At 41.4% G+C, this 11719-nt stretch overlaps 1 protein-coding gene across 1 annotated transcript in view; it reads right to left on the bottom strand.

Moving 5' to 3' along the window:
* Nucleotides 1-11389, bottom strand: part of LOC144605266 (T-complex protein 11-like protein 1) — a 30631-nt gene extending 19242 nt beyond the window's left edge. Inside the window, exons 1-2 of the mRNA XM_078420362.1 lie at nucleotides 11233-11389; nucleotides 954-1086 (exon numbers count right to left, since the gene is read on the bottom strand). Coding sequence (XP_078276488.1) covers nucleotides 954-1086; nucleotides 11233-11389 — 290 coding nt within the window. The remainder of the gene's footprint in view (nucleotides 1-953; nucleotides 1087-11232) is intronic.
* Between the last annotated feature and the right edge of the window lie 330 nt (nucleotides 11390-11719).

The following is an 11719-nucleotide window of genomic DNA, read 5'->3' on the forward strand; positions in this document are numbered from 1 at the left end:
ATATTGGTTCCAAAACAATTCCATGGGAACATCAAAGTGATTTTATCTTTTGTTAAAAAGCACCAGTTCACCATTACAGTTTGTTTTCTGTCTTTTAGCCATTTTATACCATGTGGCCTTTGTTTCTTTAGTCATATGGGTTTTAATCCTTATAATTAGTTCCTTCTGTATGGCTCATTTACTTCATTGATAATCTATTTTGAGTTTAGTTTATTATCACGTGCGATCACAGGTACAGGTATCACAGGTACAGGTATCACAGGTACAGGTATCACAGGTAAAGGTATCACAGGTACAGTGAAAAGCTTTTGTTGCATGCTAACGAGTCAGCGGAAAGGCAATACATGATTGCAATCGAGCCATCCCCAGTGTACAGATACATGATAGAGGGAATGATGTGAATAATGTTTGAGTGCAAGATAAAGCCAGTAAAGTCTGATCAAAGATAGTCTGAGTGTCTCCAATGACAATAGACAATAGGTGCAGGAGTAGGCCATTCGGCCCTTCGAGCCAGCACCACCATTCAACGTGATCATGGTGGATCATTCCCAATGAGGTAGTTAGTAGTTCAGGACCGCTCTCAGGTTGTTGGTAAGGTGCCTTATAACACCTGGGAAGAAACTGTCCCTGAATCTGGACGTGTGCATTTTCACACTTCTTTACCTTTTGCCTGATGGGAGTGCGGAGAAGAGGGACTGGCCAGGGTGCGATCCGAACTGGATTATGCTGGTGACCTTGCTGAGGCAGCGTGATGTAAATGGAGTCAAAGGAAGGGAGGTTGGTTTGTGTGATGGTCTGGGATGTGAGCACAATTCTCTGCAATTTCTTGCAGTTTTGGATGATGCTGTGATGCATCCTGACAAAATGCTTTCTGCATCTCATACATCATACCTTATGAAGAGGTGGGGAGGAGGACAAATAATTAGGTGAGAAGAGGTAAATTCATCCCATACCTGTTCTGCGGTGACTCCATCTGCTGGATCTGGAAGTTGCTGTTTATGACCATCTCGTGTGCGATGGCCATGTTGGACACATCACGAGCAGTTTCCAGCACCTCAGTCACAGATACTAGCCGTGGTGGGCTGCCTGTGGAAGGGACAAATGCAGACAGTTTGCTCTCATTTTCACAATAACCCCATCAAATATCTCTGAACCTACATCAGATTGGCTAGGATTTCCATCACCATTTAGTTTGAACAAAGCTCATTTTGTTCTGATTCAGGTCGATATTGTCGATGACCATTTTTTCCTGATCATCCACTATTTACCTGTCAACGGTCCACTCTCTCACCTCCACCTTTAACTATCTTTTCTTCAGCAAATCCTTCACTGCTTTCCTTTATACTTTATCCTTCAGTTTAGAAACAAAGTTTTATGAGGCCTCAATGGTACAGATTTGAGCCCCATATCCATCACTAGTGTGTGCCATCGAGCTCACAACACTCTGCCTTAACCACACTGTGCCATACATGATTCCCTATATACTGCTTAGGCTCTTACCCACTTTACTGGTGTGTCTGCTTGCTGCATAGTCTCCATATGACCTGAAGATTAATGTTAGGTTTAGTCTGATTTAATTAAGAGGCGGCGTGACATTCCTAAAGAAAACTGGAGATACCCATTTGTGGAAATAGTGGAAATCCAAATGGTACTGGAGAGAATTTAAGTTGAACTCTGGAAGCAGGCCTCTGGGATGATCGTTTGTTGCTAAATAGCATCACCAATCATGGATCAATTTCACTTTAAAAGGAGTAGTGATTGAATTCTATTTGCATTTCTCACCTCTTCATATTTTTGACATTTTCCACCTGTCTGAGCATTCATTGAAGAACTGAAGTCTAAATTTCCATTATATCAAAAGATAACCGTTTCCATATTTTTTAAGAACAGAACATTATATTGTGACCAATAACATTTGAATGCATCATCCAGAAAATACTAACACTGTATATTCACCAGGCCTTGTGGAATCGAATGTCATTAGTTTTGTTTGTTGAATACAGTACTTTCTCATGTCTCAAATCCAAATACTTTAAAGTTTTTGCCCAATGTAATATAAACAGTTCACGACTTGGGATAGCGGCAAATAATTTGCCTAAGCAGGTAATTTAGGAACAAGTTTCTCTGCTGTCTTTAGAGATCTTTTGTGTGAAACCTTCCAGTGAAAATACAATATGGAAACAGGCGCTTCAGCCCAATTGATCTATGTTAGCGTTTTCTTCCCCATGCGTTAGTAATTCTACTTGTCTTCTCTTCATTCCTACATTAATTTACTCCCAACAGTTTTCCCGCCATGTTCTGTACTCGACCCTCTCCACCACCAAAGATGCTGCTCGATCTGCTAAGTTCCTACAGCAGATGGTTCATTGCTTCATTATTTCCCGTTTCCCTTCATGTGTCCATTTCAATCCTTTCACCATCAAAGTAACATCATCAAACATCAATGAGTGCCTGCAGTTAACTTTCAATTAAATTTAAACAATGCCATCCAGTACAAAATGGGATTATTAAATTATACCATCATTTCAAGGAGGATCTGCTGCATAATACAGTAGTTATAGTGGTTGACCTGTAGTTTGAGGAATAAGGTCCTCGCACTCTTCTGCTTCCACAATGACCTGCCTGCTTACTGCAGCAGACATTATCATTCCTCCACACAGGAGATGTGGATCGAAGAGGATCTCAGTCCATTATCCTTACTGTAACAAACTTGAACACAGCAGCCACCATGATACCATGCTAACACCAACATGCATCTGGTTTCCATATAACCATATAACAATTACAGCATGGAAACAGGCCCGTTCGGCCCTACCAGTCCACGCCGATCACTTTCTCTGACCTAGTCTCATCTACCTGCTCTCAGACCATAACCCTCCAATCCCCTCCCATCCATATACCTATCCAATTTACTCTTAAATAATAAAATCGAGCCTGCCTCCACCACTTCCACCGGAAGCTCATTCCACACAGCCTCCACCCTCTGAGTAAAGAAGTTACCCCTCATGTTACCCCTAAACTTTTGTCCCTTAATTCTGAAGTTATGTCCCCTCGTTGGAATCTTCCCCACTCTCAAAGGGAAAAGCCTACCCACGTCAACTCTGTCCGTCCCTCTTAAAATTTTTAAAACCTCTATCAAGTCCCCCCTCAACCTTCTACGCTCCAAAGAATAAAGACCCAACCTGTTCAACCTCTCTCTGTAGCTTAAGTGCTGAAACCCAGGCAACATTCTAGTAAATCTCCTCTGTACCCTCTCCATTTTGTCGACATCCTTCCTATAATTTGGCGACCAGAACTGCACACCATACTCCAGATTCGGCCTCACCAATGCCCTGTACAATTTCAACATTACATCCCAACTTCTATATTCGATGCTCTGATTCTGTGCCAAGTTTCAAGGCAAATTAGTCAGCCCTCTCTACCGGATAGATAATGGAGAGCCATGCAGGTGGAGCAAGGGGTCGGAGTATTCCACCATAAATGTGCTTACAGGATTCAATGCAGGAAGTGGCATAATCATGTGGTGAGTTGGTGGTTTCAGAACTAACTAAGCAGACAGCACATAAATGAAAGCCCAGTCATTAAAACTGCCTGTAAAGCAGATAAATGAAAAAATTAATTGCTTTATGTTCTCTCATATTACTTTGGTCTTTGTTTGTTTTAAACTTTATATTTCAAGGCTATATAAAAAAAAACAAAGCTTAGAGTGGGCATTTAGCACAGGGTTCCCTATTCAGTGAGTGCTCTGTCTGGTAACAGGTGATGGCACAGTGGGCAGCTGTAAGCAGCATTCCAATTTTCTGATGCCACCCGACAGCGAACTCGCGAAGTTGGGATTCTGTACCAAATTGTCTGCTTCTGGGCTGCCTCATCCCTCCTGCGTTCCGAAAAGAGACACACGATAAATGAGCAAGTGTGACTTGTTGTTTGTTGACTTCAGTATAATTTAACATTCAAATGAATATCTCCTATTTGAAGCAAACGCCAAGTGACTCTGCCCTGTTCTGGCAGAGAATGTGACATTTGCTTATAGCATGTTGGATAGCAACATTTTTAAACCGCAACCAGAGAAAGTTTTGTACATAATGCCTGCTTTGCCTAATTAATGAAATAACTTTGAAGTTGATGCAATTAGAAAGTGACTTTAATTTGAAGACTGATAAAGCTTTTCAAATCAAATGCCATGTGATGGTGAACACATCAAAGAAGTGAATGTTCTCTCACCTCCAAAAATAACTTCTGTTAAATTGGCAGGTATTAAACTGTGAGAATTTTCTGTCATCTGTTCCTAGATGTCTAGACAGCGGCTGTCTAGAAATGCACAACTGAGCTCCCTGCAGTGACTGGACGTGTTAGTGGAGTGATATTAGTCGACTCTCTGGGTCCAATGGCTAAGTATTATTACTCAGGCTTCCCTTCCATAGTTACAGGTGATTTGTAATTTTTTTTGACCTATCACCATTTGACCATTCTAATTTCCTTTGCCTGCCATGGTTGGATTACGTTTCCCATTGGGATTTAAGCCTTAAAACGATATGCATTCACTATAAATTATATTTTCACTCTAAGTGTTCGCCATTGCTCATTAACTGTCATAGCTCTTAATGCAGCTTGCTCATCAACCATAGCTAATTCACACCTTTGATGTTTCCTTTGTTTTGGCATAAGACCTTGGTTTCAGATTGAGTTAAATCATTCTATATGATATAACATTATATCATGTTATAATCACTATTCTCTGAAGGGAATTTAGACTCAATATTGCCATTTAATCCTTTCCCATTATAGAAATCTACATACTAAAACTTTTGTTTGTTTGTTCCTGAACTACAGCCAAAACTGTACACGATAGCACGACAATTTTAGGCCCACCATACTCACCGTCATCCCTTTGGTACTAATGGAAGAAGATTAATTGAAATCTGTGTTATATTTTTAAAGTTATTCACATTTTAAAGTTTAAATTTATCTCCTAGAGACCGAGGGGGAAGGGGGAGGATAAGGGGGGTTTTGAGGGGGATGGAGTAGGAGGGGAGGGGGAGGGAGGTGGGAATGGGGGGGAGAGGAGAGTGGGGGAGAGGGGAGGCGGGAGGCGGGGGGGAGGAGAGGGTGCTGCACCAATGCAGGAGAGGTTTGGGCCCATTGGGTCCACTTGGTCTAGTTACATCTAAAACTGCCTGGTTCATTGTTGGTTCTTCAACAAACTGGGCTAGAAAATCATCTTATAAACATTCCAAGAATTTATGCCCCACACTATCAGTGTGTACAGTCTACAGGCAGTTTAAAATCTCCATTGTTTATTGTACTACACTTGGTACATATGTCTCTATTCTCATAATGTAATCTATGTTCCACATAATCATGGCTATTTTATACCACTCCTGCATTTTTTTTCTACTACTTGTTTTTTTGGTTCCATCCAAATTAATTCTACTATCTGATTTTTTGAGCTAAGATCCTTTCTCTTGACAGCCTTTCTCCATCCCTTATTATCAGAGCTACCCATCCTCTTTCCATTTTGCTGAAATATTCTGGAGTAATTAATTCTGAACCTTGGTCACTTTGCAACCATGCCTCTGTAATTACTATTATGTCATTTATTTTATATATTTTTATTTTATTTTAATATATCTACAGCCGGAAACAGGCCTTTTTCGGCCCTCCAAGTCCGTGCCGCCCAGTGATCCCCGTACATTAACACTATCCTACACCCACTAGGGACAATTTATACATTTACCCATCCAATTAACCTACATACCTGTACGTCTTTGGAATGTGGGAGGAAACCGAAGATCTCGGTCATGCCCTTTTATTTTATTTGGGTCAGTAATTTGTCTTTCTTGTTAAGAATGATACATATGTTCGGATAAAACTCCCAATTCTCTCCTTTAAACTTTCTTTCCCAGCAATAATGTGAGATATACTCCTATGTTTGTGTACCCTGCTCTTTTCTGACTCCAGTGAACTACCTTACATTACCTATTTCTCCCTTCAATTTTCTAAATCCCACCTCAAATTGAGCCTTCACATTTCAAAGACGCTTTATCCTTTATGGAAAAGATTTGTTTTTATATGATGTATTTTTAAATCTCAGCAAGCCCCTAAGCCAATGCGATAGACATTGTTATAATGCATGAAACATAGCAATTCTACACAACATAATCTCCTTTTCTTCAGCTCATTCTGAATTCGACTATTTTCTTCCTCTAAATGCTACAATTAACTCTGCTTTAAGAGCCACCTATGGTGTAACATTCAGTAGAGTGAATAAAATAAACTCCCACAAACAATAGTGTAATAATGACTTGATCGTTTGTTGGAATGATTGAGCGTGAATATTGGACAAGACAGTGGAGGTAATTAGCACATTTCTCTTCAGTTTTACCTCTCTCGTAACGATGTTACCTTCAATAGTGTAGCATTCTGCAGTCCTATATTGATATGTCGGCCTGCAATCCACATCTTTGGAGAGAGTGAACCCAAAAACCTTCTCACACAAGGCAACAGTGTTACCAGTTGAAAACTGATATTAGACCGAATTGGAACCAAGATCCCAGGAGTTTAAAAAAATCACAAAAGTGACTAACATTAATGCAGTAAAAAGCCCAATATTTCAAATGAGATTCAACAATAGGTCAAGTGAGGAGATGAGAACATGTAAGCCAAAGCTTGGTCAAAGTTGGAAAGAAGGGCCAAGGCAGCCGAGGCATAACTACCAATCATGGAATCGTGGTCATTTCAAGTCACTAGATTGCTGTTTGTTAATAATGAAAGACATGATTGGAAGTCTTCAAGTAGGTCAAAGTGGTGTTAAAAGAGCAGGTCCCACCATACTCACCCATGGATTATGGTCTGTACTGACCACATGTGGTCTAATTGTATGCTGCTTGAGGTTAGAGTCCTAAACAGTACAGCATGGGAACAAGCCCGTCAACAATAAGTCTTCATTGACCATCAAGCACCCATTTTTACCCTAATCCCACCCTCATCCATTTTAGATTTTTAGATTTAGAGATACAGCGCAGAAACAGGCCCTTCGGCCCACCGGGTCTGCACCGCCCAGCGATTCCCGCACAATAACAGTATCTTACACCCACTAGTGACAATTTTTATATTTGCCCAGCCAATTAACCTACAAACCTGTACGTCTTTGGAGTGTGGGAGGAAACCGAAGATCTCGGAGAAAACCCACACAGGTGGGGAGAATGTACAAACTCCGTACAGAACAGCACCCGTAGTCAGGATCGAACCTGAGTCTCCGGCGCTGCATTCGCTGTAAGGCAGCAACTCTACCGCTGCGCCACCGTGCCGCCCATTCACATTCACAGCAACTATCCCTTAGATTCCACCACCCATCTACACACTGGGGGAAATTAACAGTGATCTATTAACCTGCCAACCTGCATGTCGTTGGAATGCTGGAGGAAACCGAGGCAGGTACAGAAAGAACATGCTGACTCCACACTGGCAGCAGCAGGGGTCAGGATGATCCCAGATCACCAGAGCTGTGAGGCAGAAACACTCGTAGCTGCGCCACTGTTCCACCCACAAGATGAACAGTTGAGCTCTCTAGTCCACAGGCCATCTTCGAGACAATAGACAATAGGTGCAGGAGGAGGCCTTCGGTCCTTCGAGCCAGCACCACCATTCAATGTGATCATGGCTGATCATTCTCAATCAGTACCCCGTTCCTGCCTTCTCCCCATACCCCCTTACTCCGCTATCCTTAAGAGCTCTATCCAGCTCTCTCTTGAATGCATGCAGAGAATTGGCCTCCACTGCCTTCTGAGGCAGAGAATTCCACAGATTCACAACTCTCTGACTGAAAAAGTTTTTCCTCATCTCAGTTCTAAATGGCCTACCCCTTATTCTTAAACTGTGGCCCCTTGTTCTGGACTCCCCCAACATTGGGAACATGTTTCCTGCCTCTAACGTGTCCAACCCCTTAATAATTTTATACGTTTCGATAAGATCTCCTCTCATCCTTCTAAATTCCAGTGTACTCCAGACACTCGGGTTCAACACAGTCAAAGTGAAAGGATGACTGTTCTCCCACATCAGTCGCTGGATTCATTTTTGGATGGGTTTTGTGAGTTATCTTAAATGCCACTATACTGTCTCAGGGTAGGAACCGGGTGTGGCGGGCATATTTATTTGTTGGAATTCTCTGCATTGAGCCAGCTCCTAAATATACATGAATGAGGTCTCCACATAACAACTTCTGAACCAATTTTTCAGCCAAATTTAACAGTGGGTTCAGTCATGTCCAATTTCCAAAGCTTCTTTCGTGCAGCTCTCAACAGTGTACCATCGTAACAATTTGATCTATGATTCTGTGTTAAACAAACTGTTCCACCCATCATTCTGTTGTTAAGTTTAAAGGGAAAAATGTATTTAATAGTCCGGTAATTGCTTTACCTGTAATTGCTTCAACATGCCTGACCCTGCCCCATGCAAACATCAAAGATGCCCAGGCCACAACCAAAGGGATCTCAATCTCCAGGCAAAGAGCAGATGGAGCTCCAAATAACTAATAAGACGTGGGAAATAGTGCTCTTATTATCCTTTTGTTGTCCGTCTTGAAATCATATTCCTGATTTCAAGTAGTTACGTTCAGAAATCCTTATGTAATTGTACAGCTTTGCACTTGTTCCAATGGAATAGAAAGTTTCAGGTATTAGCGGGCAAAAATTACTCCAAAATCTATCTTAAACTCCAGAGTTTGTGCGTGTGAGCTAAAACTGTTTTTAAAGTTTGCTAATTATTCCTGAAGAATCTAATTTCTGCAGAGACCCTATGCGCACAACAAGCCCTATTTACGCCATCCATACCATCTCCCTAAACATCATCATTTTTAGTGCAACGCTATCTTTATGTAGGTCTAATGGTGGACAATAGTTTGCACATCTAGCACAGACTAGGTGAACCATTATGCTCAATAAGTAAGCTTACTAAGAAGGTGTTGGAACATAGAACAGTACAGCCCAGTACTAGCCCTTTGGCCCACAATATCTGTGCCAAATGTGATACTAAGTCCAACTCCTATCTGCCTGCACATTTCATATCCTTCCATTCTCTGCATATACATATGTGTATCCAAAGTCTCTTAAATGTAATTATCACATCTGCCTCAGCCACCATCCCTAGCAGTGCATTCCAGGCAATCACCACCCACTGTGTAAAAATAATAAACTTTGCCCCTCTCATCTTAAAGCTATAACCTCTAGTATTTGATCTTTCTGTCCTGGGAAAAAGGTTCCGACTGTCTACCCTATCTTTGCATTTTACAATTTAATATACATTTATCATGTCTCCCCGTAACCTACAGTCTTCCACAGAAAACCATCCATATCTGTCCGACATCTCCCTGTCGCTAATACTTCCTAATCCAGCATCATTCTGGTAAACCTCCACTGCACCCTTTCCAAAGCCTTCACAACCTTCATGTAATGGGCAACCAGAACTGCACACAATACTCCAAATGCAGTCTAACCAAAATCCTGCATCATCACTTCCTGACTCATATACTCAATACCCCGACCAATGAAGGCAAGCATATAGCATGCCTTTACCACTCTATCCACTTGTGTTGTAAACTTGTGTTGTGTTGTAAACCTCCTCTGCACCCTTTACAATTGATGTGATGTAATTGATTTGAATTGATGTAACAGATGTAAACAACATTTCAGCTACGTTGTATATAAATGATTTGGATGAGGGGATTGAATGCTTTGTGGCAAGTTTGCGGATAATACGAAAATATGTGGAGGGGCAGGTAGTGCAGGGAAAGCAGGGACTGCAGAAGGACTCGGACAGAGTTGAGAGAGTGGGCAGAGAAGTGGCGGAATATAACGAAGCAAAGTGTGGAGTCATACATTTTGGTGGTAGGAATAAAGGCGTAGACTATTTTCTAAATGGGGAGAGAATCCAGAAATCGGAGGTGCAAAGGGACTTGGGGGTACTGGTGCAGGATTCCCAAAAAGTTAATCTGCAAGTTGAATCAGTAGTAAAGAAACCAAACACAATGCTAGCATTTATTTCAAGACGGCTAGAATACAAAAAACAGGGATGTAATGCTGAGGCTCTATAAGGCGCTGGTCAGGCCGCATTTGGTGTATTGTGAGTAATTTTGGGCACCATATCTGAGGAAGGTTGTGCTGGCCCTGGAGAGGAGGTTTACAAGAATGATCCCAGGAATGAGTGGGTTAATTTATGATGAGTGTTTAACGGCACTGGGCCTGTATTTGCTGGAGTTTAGAAGAATGAGGGGGGACCTCATTGAAATGCACCGAATAGTGAAAGGCTTGGATAGAGTGGATGTGGAGAGAATGTTTCTACTAGTGGGAGAGTCTAGGACTAGAGGTCACAGCCTCAGAATAAAAGGACGTTCGTTCTTTTAGGAAGGAGATGAGAAGGAATTTCTTTAGTCAGATGGTGGTGAATCTGTGGAATTGGAGGTCAAGTCAATGGATATTTTTAAAGCAGAGATAGATAGATTCTTGATTAGCACAGGTGCCAAGAGTTATAGGGGAGAAGGCAGGAGAATGGGGTTAGGAGGGAGAGATAGATTAGCCATGATTGACTGGCGTAGACTTGATGGGCCGAATAGCCTAATTCTGCTCCTATCACTGATGACCTGACAGCCAATTGTGAAGAATAAATTTGAAACTGAGGAAGTGTGGCAAATAATGGATTTCAAAACATTGAGAAAGATGGGATAGGTTGAGAAAAGAATAGCCAGATAAAATAATAGGTGCTGCCCCAAATTTATTTACGAATGGGGACTCTTCCATTTTCGAGTTGGAAGAAAACGACATCAGGGACAGGCCTAAGATAGCCATTGGCTTTCAGAGCTTGAAATTTTGGCAGTCATGACCTTCACGTAGTTTTGTATGTAAAACAATGGAAGTAGAACACAAACATCTAAATGAGCCGAGTCAGACATCAACAGTTCAGTAGAGGGGCAAATGTGTTAATGGTAAAAATTGTTAATATATTATCATTACAATTAATGATCTACATCGTTATACATTAATATTAGAAATATTTATAACATTGATTGGGTGATATTCTTAGGATCACACCAGGAATTATACCTAGCAGTATCAAATGATGTCGAAAGCATTTTCTTTGTGGATTATTTATTTCCTGTAATTTCAACTGTAATTTCAGCTTTTGCTAGCTTGTTGTAGTGTCAAAGTGATAGCTGATGAATGCTAACCTCATACTTACAGCAGGCAATACTTGGCTTGCAGAGGTTAGGCATATTGGTGTTGTCATCTCCCCCTTTAGATTCAATGTCGGTAGACATTGCCCGCCTGCCCTCCCGTTCCCTTTGACCTACGTTATGGCTGGCACTCGTGGGTAGTTTGCCCTCACTGTTGGGCATTGTGTGTGGATTTATTTCTCCCTCCAATTCCAATTGAAAAGGGAATCTGTTGGATAAAAAAAAAAAAGCATGCATTTCAGAACAATGCTCTGTAATTCTGTAATATGATGAAATACACTTTCTCAATGACACAGATTTGTAGAATTGTCACCTAAAGGAGCGATGGGGGAAAGGATCCAAAATAGGCGCTATAACACAAAGGTTATCTGAAGAAAGTGCCAGAGCTACTCCACCACTCGCTGAAAGTTCGTACGTGATAGAAGCAGAATTAGGCCATTCGTTTACTCTGCTATTCAATCGTGGCTGACCTATCTTTCCTTCTCAACCCCA

This window comes from Rhinoraja longicauda, chromosome 24 (assembly GCF_053455715.1).
Source record: "Rhinoraja longicauda isolate Sanriku21f chromosome 24, sRhiLon1.1, whole genome shotgun sequence".
Lineage (NCBI taxonomy): Eukaryota > Metazoa > Chordata > Chondrichthyes > Rajiformes > Arhynchobatidae > Rhinoraja > Rhinoraja longicauda.